This window comes from Solea solea, chromosome 2, assembly GCF_958295425.1.
Source record: "Solea solea chromosome 2, fSolSol10.1, whole genome shotgun sequence".
In the NCBI taxonomy this organism is placed as follows: domain Eukaryota; kingdom Metazoa; phylum Chordata; class Actinopteri; order Pleuronectiformes; family Soleidae; genus Solea; species Solea solea.
In genome coordinates this window covers 33,391,322-33,412,387 of record NC_081135.1, presented here as the reverse complement: position 1 = coordinate 33,412,387, position 21,066 = coordinate 33,391,322, and the positions used below count along the sequence as shown (strand labels likewise).

The 21,066-nt window shown below is 41.2% G+C and overlaps 1 protein-coding gene across 3 annotated transcripts in view; it reads right to left on the bottom strand.

The window, feature by feature from the left end:
• The window catches only part of slc4a3 (solute carrier family 4 member 3), a 36,312-nt gene that overhangs the window by 9,734 nt on the left and 5,512 nt on the right, over positions 1 to 21,066 (bottom strand). The window contains exons 2-11 of one of the 3 annotated variants that reach the window (XM_058619186.1): positions 20,649 to 21,018; positions 16,581 to 16,764; positions 14,539 to 14,789; positions 14,204 to 14,388; positions 11,708 to 11,937; positions 5,514 to 5,656; positions 4,897 to 5,077; positions 4,638 to 4,773; positions 1,478 to 1,661; positions 46 to 151 (exon numbers count right to left, since the gene is read on the bottom strand). In XM_058619186.1, the coding sequence (XP_058475169.1) occupies positions 46 to 151; positions 1,478 to 1,661; positions 4,638 to 4,773; positions 4,897 to 5,077; positions 5,514 to 5,656; positions 11,708 to 11,937; positions 14,204 to 14,388; positions 14,539 to 14,789; positions 16,581 to 16,764; positions 20,649 to 20,702 (1,654 nt within the window). In that variant the 5' untranslated portion in view covers positions 20,703 to 21,018. Of the gene's footprint in view, positions 1 to 45; positions 152 to 1,477; positions 1,662 to 4,637; positions 4,774 to 4,896; positions 5,078 to 5,513; positions 5,657 to 8,219; positions 8,813 to 11,707; positions 11,938 to 14,203; positions 14,389 to 14,538; positions 14,790 to 16,580; positions 16,765 to 20,648; positions 21,019 to 21,066 lie in introns of those variants that run through there. The other 2 variants (XM_058619195.1, XM_058619204.1) reach the window with 2 other exon arrangements.

Genomic DNA, 21,066 nt, shown 5'->3' with positions numbered 1-21,066 from the left:
GAATTCCTTTAACCAGTCTACTTTGTCAAACATCCCAGAGCTTACCAACCAAAACGATGACAGCTTCGGCATCTTTGGGAATCTTGGCGAGCAGTTTCAGGGATCTGGCTGCAGCTGGATTGCTCTCAGGAGGCAGAGGGTGGAGGGATTTCTTGGAGGAACACCAGTACAAAGATTATCCACATAATTCTTCCAACCAGTGTGCTGGGACATCATAATGTCTACATGGGACCACTTAAGTGAAATTATTGTGGGAATAGCAATGTTTAGTATGTATGAATGAAAAAAAAAAAGAGATATTAATGCAATTCATTTTGCGCCCGCAAAGCCACATAACTTGCTTCTTTATGTTTGTTGATATGCTGTTTTAAATTTGGCAATATTTGAAACCATGGGGGGGGGGGCATTAAGTTTTCACGGTAAACGCATCAAGAAGCTTTACTGTAACTGGAAACACCTGTAAACGGACTGAAAACAAGTCAACACATGTGACCCAGGGAGACTTGTTTTCTCCCGACTTCAAGAACTAGCGACGCCACTTCTGACTTCATGGAAGGTGTTACAAAGAACAATGTGAGAGCCACAGGTCTTATATAAGGACTTTAGTGTAGTCATGCTTCATGGTTTATGGCCCAATTCTTAAGAGTTTTATTGTCCAAGAGGGCTCTTGTCAAAACTAGTGTATTAGTTTAGTTGACAGGGACATGTAAAGAATACCACAGTTAGCTAAATAGCTAACTTGCGTCTGTGCTAGCTGATCCCTTGCTGTGAATTTGAAAGGTTGCATTTCCTGATTTAATATCTTTCACATTTTCATCACTTGCCCCTTATATTGACACCAAACTGAAATATTATGGGAAGGGGAGGGTGTGTGTTGAGGTAAATCCTCAGCCTGGGCTTTTGTGAGTGTTAACTGGCAAGTTGCAACCTTAAGTTGCACCATGAGATCGTGTTAGCCTTTTGCACGTACAGTAGCTAATTATAGAATTTAAAGAGGTTCTCACAAAAGTGTCATTGCTATGAACTGGGGAGCCCCAGCCAAGGCAATTGGTTAACCCCCATTTGTCTGTCATTGGGTATAGTTATTGGTCCAATACTCAGTATCAGTTTAATCCCAAACTAACTATTGGTGTTGGTCTGTACTGAGATGGGATATTGGAAAAAGAAAGAAGTTAAATCCCTAAATATGATCCCTAAACCCTTAATATCACATAAATGCTTCACTAAGCACAGGGCACGTGCTGTTTAAGAGAGATGTATGCCTCCACTGTCATGTGACCAAGACATGAGTGAGCACATGTATGCTGTTATGTTCTAGAAATAGCTGTTTATGGCTCATAGGCGAATGCAGAAGATGGCGGAGATGATACACATTCACATTCACCCTGAAAGGTGATAATCATTCCCTGCATTGGTGTACATGTGTTAACCGTAACCTAAAATAATAATGATGCAAAAGAGAAACAAGGAAACTTACAAACAGGCTGACAAACACGTCTTGTTTGGGATCATACTGGGGCCCTTTGTTATCTTGGTGTTCATCGGGCTCTTCGGCCACCAGTGGCAGACTGGTGTCATGTACGTGGTTGTGAATGAAGCTGCCGTGAAGACTGCTGGACGAGTGGTGGCGGTGGAAGCGGTGTTTGAAATCACTCGGGTGGCTGTGGGGTGGAGGGGTGTAAAACATAAGTAAAGCATTAAAAAGTCATGCTAGCAACTTTGTAGGGAGCTTAATGTTAATTTCTAATAGTCCAACATGTGCATGACGATAGTTTCAATGAATAAATGTTTAGTGCTTGATTGGAATATTTGGCACTTGGTGGACACAGCTGAGGATGATGTAATAGTCTTTGAATGGAAGTTGTAAAAGGTACAAATAAAGGTTTATCCTGGTGATACCAGCTCAAGATTTAATGGTTTGCAATCGCCCCGAGGAGAACATGAATGAATGCACTCATTGTCCACACAAGTTGAAACGGTGTCAACAGGTGGCACTAAAGAAGTGACTAAGTGCTTTTGTGACTGAGAAGGTAAGCTTGTTTCTCCCTCTTGGTGAGAAGTATTCCGTGTCTCACGAAGCCTCATTATGACATGATGACATCACCTGATTCACTAAGCCCACGCGGTGCAATAAGGTGGGTGACCAAATTGGAAGTGACACCGGCCATGAGACAAAAGAACAAGGTGTGACGCCAAAGTGAATTGTGCTGGAGTTTGTTTCCAGAGGATCTTTATGGTGGTCTGAAAAAGCAATGAGCTAAATTTAAGCAGCAGCTCCGTGTGTGTCTTTCCACCACGTAAATCTGATATCACCAACTGGTGATGAGTGTGTTTTTTTTTTTTTTTTTTTTCCAACACAGGCAGCCGGTGACATGCTGGGAGTCTACGCGTGGAAAGGATGTGAATGATGGAGTGGCTGTATGATGGCCCGCTGCTATGCTGCTGAAAAGCTTATCTCAGGAGCATCTGTTGGGTTGCTTTGTGAGTATATATTTACCCAGATTGATTTGCTGTCTCAGTTCTTCACCTCCTCCATGGAGGTTATGTTTTTTTGGCTGTGTTTGTCTGTCTGTCGTTTAAAAAAATAAATAACCGAATGCAACATTGCGCTCGTAAAGCGAGATGGCTGCAAAGAGGTTGGAGAACGACTGGAAACACAAAGAAGTGCCCGTGGAAAGTGTAAGAAGTGAATTCTACAGCTCAAAAAACCTGGTTGTTCCACAGTTTGACAGAATAAATGCATCTTGCCCGTGCGCTGCTGTTGTACACACACAAAATGCTCCCTCAGTCAGGTCTGATAGTATGTATTTGGACATGTTTTGGCAGTGAAATAACAGGTGTTACGTATCACATTAACAATAGCTCTGTTAGCGTTAAATAGAACTCAGCCGTCATTATTTGATTATTTACACCTGCTATTTTCCTACCGTGACCTTTCAGATTGGCTGCTGTGCAAAGGGTCCATTGCTTGACAAATGAAAGGACACAGCATACACATAATATTACATGATTTCTGTTCAAGAAGACCAGACAGAGGCAGAATAATATCAACAACAACAACAAAAAGAACTACATCTTTAACGAGATGGAAGTAGGGTGGATGTATTATAGTTGCATCGGATGCAGTGTAGCCTAAAGGTTTTCCAGACTCGTTGTAGACCTGAATTTTAATTTATCGATGGCTGTCTGGACCTGAAGATGATTTCAACAAATAACATTAAAAGGTGTCCCAGAAAAGAACTTACAAACTCAAACTTTATGGACCTAATCTTTAATAATATGGCCATGCACTGCAAATCATACATCTGAAAATTTTGTCTCGACACACTGACTCCCATAAGATTTTGAGTTTTCCTTGAAGGGAAAAATAGAGGAACATGAGTGAGAGTGAAGGCAACTTTCAGTGAGTTTTTTTTTGCCACGCATGGTTTATCTCTCCCCTTGATTCAGTCTGACAGGTGACATTTAGTTTTCATTAAGTAACCCCCCAAAAATCCATAATGTTGGATGTGTAGCACACTATTCCATTCTATCCCATGGTCAGTTCAGCTGGTGTGTCAATACAAGTGCCAATCAATACGTTTTGAGAGCGTACTGATGCGCTGTATACTCCGCAGTGCACAGGATCTGATGCAACTATTCCCTCTGGCTCGATCCTGGAAAAACTGTGTCTGTGTGACAGTCTAAAACCTCTGAACACCACCGATGTTGGCTGACAAGAACCTGCTCCAGCAGAAATGACCAAAGAAAAACTTAACGTTGGCCAAATGTTACTTCTGGGGTGGAGGGTGATACTTTTTGCATCTGCTTTATTACAAACTTCAGGACATAATAAGCCTGAGGTTTGAAAAGTTGGTAACAAATCACGAAATTATTAGCCCGTTTACTGGGGTAAAAGTTCAGAACTGAAATAAAACCGCGATGGAAGGACATCCAGGCTAAAAACGGTTCGTCATGTGACCACATCTGACACTAATGACAAGCATCGTGTCAGAATAGACATGAGGTGACACAAGGCAGCATGACGACAAAGTATTATGGCAGTTTCTGCCGTGTTTAGAATGTATTTGCACCACTTTCCACACTTTTATACCCATAAGTTAATACATAGTAAACTGAATTTTTATCATCAGAAATAAAAAATGGACATATCTGCTATAAAATAGGACTTTTAAAAGACTGCAGAAAACCCATTTTATTATTCATTAAAATGTAGTGCTGCATATTTATAGGGCTAAAACTGATTATTATTAGAATTCCATGTCGGCTGAGTATTAGCTCTTAAATGCATTCATGTTCCATTATTTTATGACTTGGACCAACTCCATGCATTTTATATGGCAGCATTTAATTGGCTTTTCCTTATTATGCTACTGGCTTGATAAGATGGCATCATTTGCGGTTACAAACTGATAACAATTGCAATTTTTTAAACCAGCAATAAAAGGAGGACTGTGTTTTCAATTCTCAGGACAAAGTGTTGTTTTCCACCTGTTCCTAAAGACTCAGCCAACAGATTTGGCTTTTTAAATCTTCATATTTCTCGTCCAGGGGAAATCAGGACAAAATGTTCTTTGGGCAGAAAAGCATGAAATTAGACCTCAACAATTATGTTTCGTCGGAGGCTGACTGCTGACCTGTGTTTGAGCAGCAGAGCCCGCAGAACGCCGGGTCTGTCCTCCGCTCTGATCTGATCAGAGATGATCATCGTCTCCACCACCAGGTGAGCGATGCCAGGCAGAGAGTTCTGCTCGAGGTCCAGCAGGACGGCACCTATGGCAGAGCAGCATGGGGAATGAAAATGCCATTTCATTTCAAGTCAGACTAGGCTTGTCATGCAAAGACGTTGAGATGTGTAGGTTGCGGCATTTCTGCGTTCATGCAGGACCTACTCACCGTGTGTGATGGTGCGCCGAAGCTCCAGCAGGCTGCGGAAGGATAGCGAGGCCACATGAGGTTTGCCCCAGCGGTCAGTCTCCTCCTCCACATCCTCCTCAAACTTGATCCAGCGAGCGCGCTCCTTCCAACGCATCTCATGATCCTTGTCCACGATCAGCTCGTTCAGCTCCACGAACAACTGAAGAGGAAGAAGCAGGACACAAAAGTGAGCGCTAGAACAGAAGGGATGTGACTTCATATAGCATATGGTTACTTTTGGGGCTACCAGTGTTAACATGTGAGTATTTTTAACATCCCATGTGTTTTGTAGTTGTGTCTCTTATTGCAACCAGTTCTCTTCTCATTTCTCTGTGTGGTTGAGTGTATGAGTGTCCTATAGTATGATTTGGGGATTTAAGCAAAGTGTTAAGGGGAGAAAATGATAAAAAAAAACATTAAAGATCTATAATAAATACTTAATATTAAGGAGTTTGACCTAACAAAAGTAGCCGTAAAACAGATACTTTTAGCGCTAGCAGGTACGTTTACTGCATATTGCGATGTTCAATCCAGTGGTCGATATGTGGACCGACGCAGGCGGTGGAAAATATGAATCGCGCGACTGCGCTGCAAACCTCGTGTGTTTTCTTTTCGGCAGCTCTCTTCCTCTTCTTCAGACTGGATAGCGGCACGGTGCTGTTGGCCCGAGTCAGCTGACATCTCGATGACTTCTTCACCAGGTGGCGTCTCACCCCGGGGTTGTCCTCGAATCTGTGACCTGTGGAACAAAAGGTCAACATTGCTCAGTGATGATGTCTACATATTGTGAGTCACTCAGAAGACCAACCTACCAGGGGAAAGATTTATGGGCATGAAATTATCTTTTTACTGCAACCAGCTTTCTAAGTCAGGAAATGTGCTCCATTTCCTAAATCCATTTGGAAACTGGAAAATCGGAAATCATCCATTTGCCAAGTCTGTCCAGGTTTCCAGCTGACAGAATCATCCACCCGGTGACACACAACTAGAGCTTCCTGGATGAGTGTGAATCAATATGCACAGTGGGAAACTGTTACAGAGGTGGTTTCACCACCAGACATTTGTCAGGTCATTGAGACAAATTTCATTCTTAATTTCCTTGACATGCAAATCACATTTTATTGAGTTGAACATAATGAGGAAATCTGTCGTAACTGTAAGCAGCAACGTAGACGAAGACGTCTGGAAATGTGTTTCAAGAGTGACTTTGAGTGATGATCATACATTGCCAAAGTTAAGTCCTATGTTTTTACATGGAGAGGACACATTTGGTGACATTTAAGAATCCATGCACCCAGCCGTCCATTTTCTACTGCTTCTCTGAGAGGAGGTGGAGCCAATCACAGCTAATCCCTTGTAAAAATATCCAAAAAGTCTGAAAAACGGAAAACAAATGCGAGATACAATGTAATATTTAAATATCGTGTTGGTATTCATTTAAAAGGGCTATATGTGAGACATTCTTTCCATGTAAGTTCAGAGATAAGACGTGGGAATAGCTTAGACTGTAACGTTTGTTCAGTGTGGCGCTGCTGCCAACAAGTCAGACTGTGTTTGTGTGTGACATAATGCTGCATCATGCCTTCCTCAGGGAGAGCGAAATGGAAATGGAGATTAAATTAGACTGCGTTTTGTTTCATAAAAACTCCTGGGGGAAAAAAGCTTGAAGGACTGCCCTTGTATGAACTTTGGCTGATTTGAACAACCTGCATCTTTTTTCCCACCACAGGCAATGACGGGGTGAGTAACTGCGGGTGAAAAGGACAAAGATGCAGATGCAGCCTTTAAAAAGCAAAGTTGGGTATTCCCCAGAACTCAAACCAATTTTTTTTGTTTATATAAAAAGACATTTGTGACTAAATCATTGTGGCATTTTGTAAACTGAGGCTACTGCACGATGGCAGTCCTCAGCAACAGCGGGTCTGAATCTGAGCCATTTTATTTGGGGTCAAGCTGCGATGAATCATTGCACCCAGCCTGTTTGGCATCTTCATTGCAGCCATATTCAGTCAACCATATCGGTCAAGAGCTACCACAAAGATCCCAAACCTTTACAGAACCGATGGTAGGCTCTTCAACCTTTTAGGAACAGGTTCAAAGCCAAGAGTAAAAAGTCAGGAGTACCGACATCATGGAGCTTCAATACGCTGATAATAATGCCATTGTAGCACAGTCTGAACGCCTTAAAGGCCCTTGGTTTGGCTTCAAACATTTGTTTGTGCCAACCACCAACCAAACAGCAAAATGTCCAAAACAAAACCACTACCAAACAGCAGTGTTCACCTGCTTTGGTCCCCACCAAAGCGTGTGTGTGATGCAGTTACCAAGAAGAGAGGATAGAGCTCCTCTATTGGGGACAAAAAGTAGGCGAACATCATTTCTCTACATGAGGATTCAACAGGTGGATTGATACTGGAGTGTTTTGAGTTTATATTCTGTACACACACTGATGAACAGCAACATTCACCTGCTCCCCACTAAAGCATGTATGTGTGTGTGTGTGTGTGTGTGTGTGAGTGAGGACAGAACTCTTCCAGCACACACAGCGTTTCAAAGCAGAGAGTTTTGCTGAATTTTACAGCGTGAACCTAATTTCAAACAGTTAGCGGAAAATACTGGACATACAGTACATATGAACCTCATCGCTAGAGGCATTAGTTTACAATGAGGATGAATCATGAGTCTTTTTTTGCACCCTTTTTTGGTGCCAATCCATTTGCCAAAATTGAAGATCAAGGTCATAATTATGAACATAATGATCATACTAAAGTCAATGCCAGAGGTCCAATATAATAATTCCTCTTGCCCCATCAGTTGCGAACTGTTTCAGCATCAGTTACTAATTAAATGTAGAGTGATCACTGAATTTCTAAGCCTAACTTCATGTTTCCCAGCCATGTTTCCAAATAGAGATATGAATAGCAGAACAACGCGCAGTTTGTCAATGAAATGTCTCTCGGCTCCAGCTGAATGGGTGCTACTGGATCAATAGGGAAGCAGGAAACTGGCAGTTGAGTGTTGTATCAATTCGGTCAATGCTGTGGACATCCTCGTTCTGTTTGTAGCCACTGGAATCTCACATTGCCATTAATTAAGCTATCAGCAGGGTACAATCAATAAAAAACACACGCAGTCCCTAATCCATTGATTACGCATGTTAAACTAGAATGGCAAAGTGGAAATTTGAAGTTTTATGATTTGCATCACAATCTTGGAAGTGTGATGTGACTTTCACTACTTTTAGATGTGCGTGATTTCAATGTTTTCACTGACTGAGAGGGGTTCAAGCACACAGAACTTACGTATGGGCTCGAGTGGTGACCCCAGCTGAGAGTGGATTGACTCAAGCAAGTCATAATCGTCAAAGTCCAAGACAAACTCTTCAAAGTCCTCACACCCTTCCATATTGGACAGAGAGCTGTGTTGTTCACGTTGGTGGTGCTTCGGGGTCCCCAAGCCTTTTTGGACACTGCACCGACGATCGGGTCCTCGGTGGTCAGCGACGCGCTGCTGATCAGCAGAGGCCTCATGCCCCTGGTTAACCTGTCCCTCTGTAATATCTGTCATCTCCACAGTCGGTACCTCCCTCTATCCTCCGCTCTTTGAACGGACACACTGCTCATCCAGGGCCTCCAAATGCTGAACGCCGTGGCTCACCCCGAGTCACTGTTCCAAGAACACCCGGGTTCACCACCCTGTCCTGCCTCTTTGTACTGGCTGCCAGAGAAAAGAGACAAAAATGCCTGTCCAAAATAACCCTGGCCAACCAGAAAAAATAATAAAAACACTTGTGGCTCGAGACTTGCACTTCTCAATGTTCAATCATGTGAAAACTGGCAAAACCACCGTCAAAAACATTCACTAGTTTAATCCAAAAAAATAACAAAAGATCACCAAAAACCTTAAAGCCACAGCCTCAAGCTTAACTTTAGCTGCAACTCCAAAAGCTAAGTATTGAGCAGGGATGGTCTGCTTTGTGGAACAGCCCTGGCAGCCGAGTGGAAACGCCGCCCATTTTTATCGATGTCCACAGACCATTGATTCCTCTGGGCTTTAGAGTGTCAGAGCGAAACAATTGATGCCTTCCCCTTTTCACTGTAACACCATCACCACCATGACTTCCAATCATGCGACACAAAGGGGGAGTTGACGCCGGGTCCCAAATGTTGGCAGGAGAACACAAATGATGAAATTTACTGAAGACATGAGCTGCAACTGAAATCTTAAGAGAATCAAATGATAACATCAGCGCTCGCACTCGCCAGAGTGAGATATCACGTTGGTAATAATTATCACAGAGGGCTTCACCACTCCTGTCCCTGCGTCTCCATGGAAACCATCTGTGGCCTGAGGTGCCAAAGAGGACCCTCTTTAAAAGGATTTGACTTTTGTGTGCTACACTATCTGTGTGCGTGTGTATGAATGAATAGTACAAGGATAAACAGGGCACAAATGAGGGTTTATCAGGTGAAACTAAATGCATAACCCATAAATATGTTTGTATAATCACTTTACAACCAAAACTGTAATGTGTTTGTAGCCTTAGAATATGTCTTTGAGCAAGGGTAGCATTTTACATTTTAAAGCTTACATAGCAAACGAAGATGACGTCCTTTCTGGTACCTAAATGCCAACAATGTTTCTTGACACATTGCATAAAAGTAATCTCCATTAAAGGAATCTACACCATTCAGACTATTGACATTTAGTCTGAACTATTATCCATACACTGACTTGTATAATTCCATTGAGTAAAACAATATTAATAACTAATCTATTTCATATAACATTTGCTTTGAGCCACATAAGCATTGGCCCGCTTTAACATCAGGCTCAAAATGAACATGTTTAGTGAAAATGTAGCCTTTGTGATTTGACAAATTCCTCTTGTTTTAATGGCTCAACCAACAATCCCACACACAAAAGCTCTTATAAAACTCAAAGAGCAACATTTAGTCAATCAGTAATAGCACATACATATTTAAAAAACCAAACAAGCAGACTAGAACAGAGGGAGATGCAGTGGGAAGATATACGTAGCACGTCAATGTCCGCTCTCTACAAATCCAATAGGTTGTTGTGAGGGACTCTGTCACTCTGTTTGTGCCCTTTTTTGTGTTTCCAGATCCTATGCAGTCAATGATCAGCTCTCTGCTGCTCGGCTAAAGCAGGAAAGGCCCGGGGGCAGGGTCGCCACTGAAGGGGAATCAATCACAGCCTCTGTTAATTAAAGCCCCCGAATGCCTGGACACAGAGATTTTCACTCCTCACCTCAGTTTTTTGTCGGATTTTACTCATTCCGCTTTGATCCTTTATTCCTGTGTCAACAGCTACGGTACCAACCTTCTAATATGATTCCTCTTCATGCAGATACCGTAAAGTCAGTTAATATAACAGCAATATACACTGAGAATCACATTTATTAACTTAAGAGGAGATGAGGACAGGACGGACTAAATGTACATGATTTTGACTGACTGCCCTAATTGTGCTACTAATTGCCTCATTAACATCCGACTGCAGTGGACCTTAATGTGTGGTAATAAACTGTTTTGATGCATTTGATGCGTAGCATAAGGACGCTTTGGGGGAAAACTTTCTTATTTGTGGCTTTATTATTCATTATTCACACTATTATACTATATAACACATTACCCTTAGAAGCCTTAAAACGTATCGTTTTACTCTAGTCTTCAACTAGCTCCTTTTTATCCCACCCTGTGCTGTTTTATTTGCAAGTTTAGTTTATTTTGGTTAAAACTGGATTTTATCTAAAATTTTCATTTGTGTTGCGTTTTATTGTTGTATTTGCTAATTAGCGCTGCAATTATTGTATGAAAGGTGCTATACAAATAATCATTATTATTATTATTATTCCAGTTCTGCTGCATCTCTTTTGTATTTCTATGATTAGACATATTTCTGCCCAAAAAAAGGTTTTTCTGTTGATATTATTAAGCTGACAACATATCTATCTTTCACTTAGCTCTCTGTCAAATCTAATAGTGACTGAGTTTGAATTGAAGAGATAGTTATTGCTGTTCAAGGCTCAAGCAGCTGCTTATTTAGAGGGCAACCATATTGTCTACAAATGTGTCCGTTAAAGAAAAAGTATTTGTGTCCTAATGCGATCTCTTAATACACACTGCATAACCAAGGTCCCTTTACTGAAGAGCATTGAAAATAACTTTTACAAAGCAGATAGCACACATTTTTTTCTAAATGTTCTAAGTGGATATTGACATTGCTGAACAGGCACACATCAAATGAATGGTGATACCTTTCATTACCAGTAGAGGGAACTTAACTTTTTTTTACACAATACCAGAACAAACACAAAAATAGTCTGGATACACAGTGTTCAGTCACAGAGTGTTTTGTGTTTTTTCATGAAAAATAATATCTAAATAATGTCAAAATCAGAGGTACAATACATAGTATTCTTTATTTTTAAGTGAACTGTGAAGCCTTCTTGGAAAACAAAAGAAATAAAATATCGGCCTACATCAATTTCATGCAACTGATGAATGAGGAAACTTTTCACAGACCCAGGGATCAGAGACCCAGGCATCGTTCCATAATTCCATTCCATAAATATGATGATGGATGTGTGGCAGTTTTATCTGATGGTTCACACTGTTTATAACAAGTGAGCTCACATAGATCCTCTAAATTAAAACTGAAGTGTAAGAAAAGTAAAACTAAGTAAGTCTAGTCATATAGATCTTTATAGACATCTCCAACATGGTGGAGATACTGAAGATACCTCATCACTGAGTGCCTTCCTTACTTTTCATGTCATCCAGATCAGCACTGGCCAGCATCTGGGCCTCGGCCTCATCAGTGGGCACCTGCTGATAGACGGCCATCTCCAGAGCAGTCATGCTGCCGATGCAGATCCGCTCCCGCAGGTCATAGTTGCTCCTCTGGGTGCTGCCCGCCAGACGGTGGTGGACGGGCTTCCTACGGAACCAGCCGCAGGCTGCGGTTGAGCCTGAGGGATCCGATCCCGGCGAAACACTGGCAAGGAGCAAAGAGAAGGTTTTTGTTGATGAGAAACATTTGAAAGATGATAAAATGTAAACATGATGAGCTCCACATGACATTAAGCCTCCTGGTTGTAAGTCAATCACTGTACCAGCAGGGGGCCTCAAAGTCCAACATCTGAGTCATCACTGACTATGTAACACAGCACACTCATTTTCTTTTTTTCTTAATCAACCAGGCATTAGCAGAGCCAAATACCTGAATCTCCATGGAGACCCTGACCTCCCAGCAGCAAATTCAATACATAATTCAAAGCACCACCAAATAATTCATATTGTGATGGTTCTGCATGTTTGCCGGCCACACGGGTCTCCTGATATATGGGATTCAGCTGGCCATTAGTGGGCCATAAGTACCTTCAAACCTGTACATATTGATTATTTGTTTGATGTTGTTCCTGTTTACAGTGAAACACTTGAGTCGCTAATGTAAAGTTCACATAAAGTATATCTAAAAGGAACAGGATGTGGCTCTAACAGTATAAGAACAGCTATAACTGCTTGCTCTCTTGTCCGTTCTGTTACCTTTGGCTGCTCCAAATACGAGGGTCAATTACAAATTTTAAGGCAAAATAACCCTTTGAATCTGGATGAATATGTCATAAAGGCATCTCAAGTGTGAGTCGTACACAAAATTACCAAGAGCAATTTGACAAATATACCTGGCGAGCGGAGACGTGGCAACAAAACAGAAAAACAATGGGTCTGCAGTAGACCAGACCATCACAAGTCATATTAAACTGTAGGTAACCACGGCAACATAGCTCAGTTTCAGGGCCACTTGCATGAACTCTTGCTGGTGAAACAAAACTCTTAATAAAAATCTTTAATATTAAAGGAATAAAGTATGATATTTGAAAGTGATGAACCTACAGAGGGTTGCCAGGTCTGTCTGCAGGTTTCCTTCACAACGTAGCTGCTACTGAAGCATTCAGGCTATTCAGTATGCTGGTTGAATAAACCTACTTTGTATGCAAATTACAGAAATGATCCATCTATAAATAAAAATACGTTGCATTTCAAACAATTATTATTTAGTTGACTCTCTGCCTCTCGTTCCCAGCTCTGGGTATTGAGCTGAGTTTTGTGCTGGTCAGTATTTCTCTTGGTGGTGAGAGAGAATGTGTGCATGCATGTGTGTGTTTCGTGCCAGCCACGTCCTGATCTGTGTTCTGTGACTTTGTGCCTGACAACAACAGTGAGAGTGAAATACAACTGCTCATCACCTAGCGTGTGACAATGGGTTTGTGTGCACTCGCACAAAATTAAACAGCCAGGACGAGGACATCAATTTGCGAAACACGATAATCATTATCTTGTCTCTCAGCTGAGGATCAGTTACAAGTCAAATCAAATACTGATCAACAGCTGTGGCTTAAACCTTAATATACTTAAAGGAATACTTCACCGATTTGCTTTTAGCTTTGTATTGCTAAAATAGGGGTAGTATTTTTGAAAAATTTTGCTTTCCAACCTCAGTTTCCCCTAAGTTGAGAAATATCTTAATTATTTTCTTTGTGCCCAACTTGCTTACAACCTTGTCCCAACCACCTTTAAGCACCAAACTACAAAAAACACTGCAGTGTATATCGTTTAATTCTATAATCTGAATTTAAATTGACACTTCATGGCTAACTAGGGAGCTAACTTCCTCCATTGACACTTAGCATCTGTGCCCACCAGTGACACTTGTTAGCGTAACTGTTAGCAAAGATGGCGGACACTGTTTACATTCTGGGAATGAGGTCCCGTCCCCCTAAAAGTGTCACTGGTGGGCACGTAACAAAGAAAAGAATGAAGATATTTCTCGACATAGGGGAAACTGAGGTTAGGAAGCAACATTTTTCAAAAATACTACTAAAATACGATTCTAGCAAATATAAGCTAAATGCTAAAAGTTATTCCTTTAAAATGTTGATTAAGTGGACAAACAGATCAATCATCAAGTATTCCGACAAGCAATTGTATTAAAAGCGTTTTATATTTGAAAACACAAAAAAGAAATCTGGCTAAACATGTTTGAATATTGTTTTTTTAAGTAATATACAGCCACATCAATATTAATACTCCAGTGGCTTATGATCCTATTGAAAATATTCTATTTTGTGGAGCATCTCAGTGTGAGGTGTGATTGTGATGCCGTGATGGTTGATGAGTGTCCTCTCTATGTCAGCTGTACGAGGCACACGACAGCAGAGACAAGGTAAAAACTGAAGAACCTGAAATGTTTGACACTCAACCTGCAGTCTGCTTCCTCCACGTCCACCTTCTCATTCTCGCCAAGAACGGCGACGCCCCCATTCTGAGCTTCCCCCTTTATCAACGCGAGCGCAGCCTTCCTCGGACTCGACTGGTCTTCATTTTCCGTGTGGAAGGCAGCGAGAGGAAGGGGCTCTTCCAAGTCCTCTTGGCTCCCCAAACTAAACTGAGAGGAAAAGGAAGATCAGTGAGAAGAACAGAAGGGGCTTACTTGAAATAATAACGGCATTTCGTACACAGGCTCATGCCACTCGTCTAACGAGGCACAGATCTGAAGCCCTATTGACCATCCTATGACTCTTCAGTTGTATTTTACCTGTGGTTGGACGTCAGGCGGCTCCGTGGGTGTGGCAGACGCCCCAAGTGCATCCGTCTCAGACTCCACCTCTTCCTCGTCTACCTCGTGGATAGTGGGTGTGACGTTGGAGGGCGGCAGCGAGGTCTTTTTTTTCTTCCGTTTCTTTTTGCGCCTTCTGTCCGAGCTGTGCACCCTCTTGCGCAAGCGCTGGGGCAGGGGCAGGTGGGTGGACAGGGGGTGGTGCGTGTGGTGAAACGTGTGTCTGTGATCTGTGTCAACGACAGAGGCAAAAATACAAGTTCATCCTAATTCTGTCCGACGGCTCGTGTTTAATTTAGTTTTTTTAAAGTCTGATTTTGCGACTGACTGTGCATCTTTGATGCATTGGGGCTGATACTAAAGTAAAGTAGGGCAGCAGTGAGTATAGCTGAGCAACTCAAGTTTATTTCCTGAACTGGAACACACACGGTCCATATGTTAAATAAAAGTGTAATGGCCACATACTGTAAGTGCTGTCATAGGCTGCTTTCAGACATGTGCTGATGTCCAGAGGTTATGTCAGCAAAATATGAGGGAACTGATACTTCAGTGAACAAATTCATATAACAGACACAAAACTAAATCAATTCTGTAAATGTCAAGGCAGCAGGTTGTCTCACGATTACAGCATCATTGTCAGGACAGATTTACACACATAGATTTACATTTTATTATAAGACGTATCGCTAAAGATCAAACTGAGCATCAGAATGAGAAAGAAAGTTGATTTTAGTAACTTTGAATGTGGTATTACAAGACCTGCTGATCCACTGAGATTTTCACAAACAACCATGTCTACAGTTTAAAAAGAATGGCCACAAAAATATCCAGTGAGCTGCAGTTCTATGAGCGAAAATTCCTTGTTGAGGTCAGAGGTCAGCGGAGAATGACTGGTTTGAAATGAACAGCAACTTAAATGACCACTTGGTTACAACCAAGGTATGAAGAAGACCATCTCTGAATGGTCTTCTTCATACCAGTATGCTACTAATGGAGGTGTCCTGTGTACCTAATAAAATGGCTGTTGAGTGTACACACATGTGTAGTTTTCTAGTAAACAAAAAAGGAACAAAAAAAAGGACCAAAAAAAAGTGTTGTTTCACTTTGTTTCCAGCCTCACTACACACCAACTATATTTTCAGAACACAGAGTTTCAGAGGATCAGATTTTATTTTTCCTTAGTCATGGTCTTTTGATTCCTTTAATGAAAACATGCAAGGGGGAGAAACATCTTCTCCTCAGACGGATTAGTCCCTCTCCTACTAATCCCCTCGTAAAATGAAAGCTTCAGATTTTAATTAACATGAAATATTGCATAACAGCACTGTTTAATAAACATATGCTAATGTCTTCAAGAATTATCTTCCAATATACTAAGGATAAAAAACTTTTGGTGCCCTGTACTAAACTAGATATTTAATCAAGAGAGCAATTGCCCAATACTTATATATGTGTAGTACTATTATTATTATTATTACTATTAGTAGTAGCAGTAGTAGCAGCAGCAGCAGCAGTAGTAGCAGTAGTAGTAGGAGCAGTAGTAATAGTAGTAGTAGTAGCAGTAGCAGTAGTAGCAGCAGCAGCACCAGTAGTAGCAGTAGTAGTCGGAGCAGTAGTAATAGGAGCAGTAGTAATAGTAGTAGTAGTAGCAGTAGCAGTAGTAGTACCAGCAGTAGTAGTACCAGCAGTAGTAGTAGCAGTAGTAGCAGCAGCAGCAGCAGCAGTAGTAGTAGGAGTAGTAGTAATATTAGTAGTAGTAGTAGCAGTAGCAGTAGTAGCAGTAGTAGTAGCAGTAGCATTAGTAGCAGTAGTAGTAGCAGTAGCAGTAGTAGCAGTAGTAGTAGCAGTAGCAGTAGTAGCAGTAGCAGTAGCAGTAGTAGCAGTAGTAGCAGTAGTAGTAGCAGTAGTAGCAGTAGTAGTAGTAGTTGTAGTAGCAGTAGTGTTGCATGTACTAGCATGTGTGCTGCACAGGTATTGATACATGTTAGAACTAAGAAAAGTAGAATTTTGAGTTTTCTTACATTCAAAGTCTTTCTCCGTGTAGTGTCGGCCCATCCGGTCTGCACTGGTAGGTCCAGAATCACTGATAATGTCCCCAAAACGTGCCACAGACAGTGCTTTCTCCAAATCCTCCTCCTCCTCCTCCTCTTCCTCCTCTTCTGCCTCCTCAGGAGATCCTCCCTCATCTTCTTCCTCCACCTTCACCTGAAGAGGAGCAGACAGAAAGAAAACGATCAGTGGTCAATCCTTTTGAGGGGAAGATTCCTGCTAAACGAAAGTAAAATGACAGATGAAGATTTAATTAAGCTGGTACAGTTGGTTTATTGTGGGGAATTTTCATTATCAGAATAATCGCAAATGGGAGCGTATTCAATATGATGTCTAGCCCACCAACATACAGTCCTAGTGAGGTTTCACGAGGGTAAGATATAGCAGGACCTAATTATTTGATTTTAAATTCTTGCTTTTCACTACTACTAGGAAAGTACTTGTAAGGTATTGTGTTTCAATGGTCCAGTGTGTAACATTTAGGAGGATTTAATGGCAGAAAATTGAATATGCTACACATATGTATGTTTGTACTAAGTGTAAAACCACGTTGCAATAAAAGTTGTTTTGGTTTCCACAGTCTTACAATTAGCATTTTCTATGTACTTGGTGTGGACGCTTAAACAAAATGAAGGAGGAATGCTTTGCCCAATCAGAAAAAAAAATGGTCAGACTAATCATGACATAACATTTTCTTATTATTTCCTCCAACATTGAAGTGAAAACTAGACTTTTGCTTCATATTAAAGCCTTACATTGTATTCAAGACATACAGTACTGTATGTAAGATTATTCATTAACAGTACAATAGACACGCGGTGTCCATATTTCCTCCACTTCACGTAGGATGGCCGTCAAATCAATACAACAAAGTGCTAAGCAGAGAGCAGCTAATGCACTAGACAGCCCCCGGAGACAGAGACTGAAGGGAGTGTCCTGCCAAAGTCATTCAGTGGCTCTGATAGGTCCGATCACTGGGACAGGCTGCTTCTTCTGCCTCACATTGGTGCTGGCACGGTGAGCAGTCTGGCTACAGTTCTGTGGTCTCATATTTCTCTGTGCCAGAGCTCCATTACTGCCTAATTACCAGTGGGTTGAGGGGACAGGATATGTTTAATGATCCGAGCTACCTTCTCTATCTACCCAACACCAAGGCAGGGTAAGCCACACAAAATATAAAAGGAGAGTTCCACATCAGCTGCCACAGTGGCCAGTTTAATTTCATTCATCATTTAAGGAGCTTTGTTTTCCAAGAAAATCAAACCAATTCTCAACCTCTTGTCTCCCATCCTGACCTCGGTTCCTTTCAGCGTCAGACCCCGACGTTAAGAGTGTTGACGTAATGATGGGAGGGGAATTATACTCCCATCACATACAGCCATTACTCCTCTAAACCTGCTTTTGCTTTTCTCCGACTCCACTGAAGCAAACGACAGATGACTCTTTCATGTCAGCTTTGAAGTCTGTTTCAGATGGAGTGACGCGGGAGGGAGGTAAACCCAGCCCAGGTGAGGGATGAACTACGAGGAAACCCCCTTTTTCGCAAAGCTCATCGTCACCCCTGCTACTAAACACCACTCTCGCCACAGATGGGATCGAAGTATTCATTTCAAAAAAGAGATTATACTTCACATGTACTCTGTTTACTACAACAGGAGAATGTTGGGAACATCCAGGTGAGGGGTGGCACCTGGCTCGAGCATGCAGGAGGCAGGGGAATCAAATTATCAAGAGCTTCTTACACTTGAAATCTGAAATCGGAGACACTTCAGAAAATCAGACCAAGCTTTTGCAGACCTTTGCTTTCTTACACAGCTCTTAAAGCAGCTTAAATGACTGTGAGCAAATGATCATGGTCAACAGAACCCATTTTTTATGTTCTACAGTGTTGAAATCAGTGAGATTACCAGCTCCTAATATTAATATTTAATATTAATATTTGTCCCCGATGAATGGCAGCCTGTTTACTGTGACTGCTTTGGCCACCTCCAACTGATTGTGAGCAATTAAAAACAGACCGAGTCAAACGGCACTTGAGTTAAAAACATACTACTGTGAGTACTATAACATTAATATTTCATTTCCACTATGTTGCTAAGCAAGACGGATGCATTCAAATGAGTGGCTGCCTAATATTGTGGAGGAGGTCTGTGATCAAATGCCCTGCTTTTAGTGTTTGTCAAGACATGAGGAGGAAAACTAGGTCTTTTAGGTTCAGTAAGGTTAGGACATTTTGATCCACTTGCTCGGACTCTGTGTTTGTCTAACAAATCTGGAAACATGGATGTCAAAGTGCTGGGGAGCAGAACTGGCCAAAACTTCCTTAATCTGTGATTATATATTATGGCCATTTTATGACTCAATACAAACAATTCCTTACATTCAGTTAATGTCCTCTGAACAGAAAAACTATTTTGTTCATGATGGCTTGTTCTGAGAAATGTCATATCCCTGAGTGGCATCATTAAGCTTTAGCATAAAGAGCTTTAGTATAAAGATGTTCTCTGTATGGTTGTGTTGAAGGCATGTTTTTTTTCTGCAATCGACGGTATAGGAAATGGAAAGGTCCACTTAAGTAGCATTCAAGCCTTCAAACCACTGGCACAATATGCTGGGCACACTATGGATGACATGATGGTCCCCGCTGCTCATAATGACACATCAGCAAATCAACTGGTGGTGCTCGTTATCCCAGAATGCACAGGCTAATCGGTGTCACTTGAATAACAGCTAGAGACACATTTTCACAGATTCACACATGAGTCATGCCTGTGTCTGTGAAACTGGAGGGAAACCATTTAGTCTTGAAGACATGTCAGTGCCATGAAATCTGTGCACGCTACACCAACATTTTATGGTTTTCTATGTACATTCTGCTGTGTGAATTCTCTCAGATGGCTGAAAGAAATCTGTCTACATTCAAATATGTAACAAATATCTACATCTAATGTAGTAAAATGTCCCAGTTTTCTATTTTCCCTCCCACATTTTCCCAGTTTTCATTAAAGCCAAAATAACATTTTATAGTATTACATTTGAGCCACGTTCTCCCCGTGTCTCCCCAGGTTCTCCAGTTTCCTCCCACAATCCAAAAAAACATGCAGAGGATAATTGGACACTCTAAATTAACCATAGGTGTGAGAGTGAATGGTTGTTCGTCTCTATACGTTTGCCTCCTGTCCAGGTGTAACCCACTTTTGGCCCAATGTCAGCTGGGATTGGCTCCAGCAGCCCCTGTGACCCTCATGTGGAGGATAGTGGTAGACAATGTATGAACGAATGAATGAATGAAGGGAAGTATTGCACTTATTTTGCATCACTTTCATAAGGAATTGATCATATTTTGCAAAATCGGCACAACAAGAAGTATTTGTATTATTTCAGCAGATCTTCTGAAAGCTTGCAGATATGGAGCAAACAGATGGATTAATGTTTAAAATGTTACAAAAAAAACCCCAATACTTACATTATGCAAAAATATTACATTAAGATGTTGTAATGTTGCAGATACATGTTAATAAAACATTATTACATTAGAAAAACATGTTGCAAAGGATATATATATATATATATATATATATATATATATATATATATATATATATATATATATATATACATATATATTTATTTATTTTTTTTAACAAACAATCTGAAGTTAAAAAAAGGGGAATCCCTCTTGTGGGATTTCAAAATAAGTCACTAAGACTGTATGTAGCTGAGCTCTCACATGAAATATTAATGATTTTCCCTCTTCACGATTATCCAACTATGAAATTCTACAAAAATCTAATTCCTGTTTGTGCTTTTTTTACAGTGATGCACGATACTCTATGCACGATTGTCCAATTCTTACCTGCTGCTATATGAAGTTTTTTTTTTTTGCATATTTAAGACTTTTGAAGGACTAAAATTCCCATTATTAATTTAGACACTCTGCATGAAGCACCAAACCATATAAAAAACATTGTTTTATGTATGTTTTATATAACTGTTATAGTAAAGTAAGATTAGGAAACCGATAAAAAAATAACTCTTACCTGCTGTAGGTTGATCAACACATCTATCTCAGGGGCATGACCTCCTGTAGCCATGAGGCCTGGCGTTCAGCCAGCAGATGAAGAAGAGCGCTCTGAAGAGGACAGGAGGCTGAGGGCTAAAACTTGGTTTTGGTGCTGGGGAGATGATGTGAGTGGACAAAAAGTCCAAGAGGTACAGGATGATGGGGTGGCAGGGGGTCAGGTGTGGGAGCAGGAGCAGGGAGGGGGCTAGTGAGGTAGGGAGGGGGGAATACTCATCAGAGGGAGGAAGAGGAAGGTGGGCTGCAAAGCAGCAGGAACGGTGGGGAAATGGAGCTCAGCCCTTCTCTTTCACGGCTGGGGATCCAGGAAGCCTTTGGGGTGGCATAACCTGCAGGATAAAAAAGAAAGACTGAATTACTACCATGTAATTACGAGC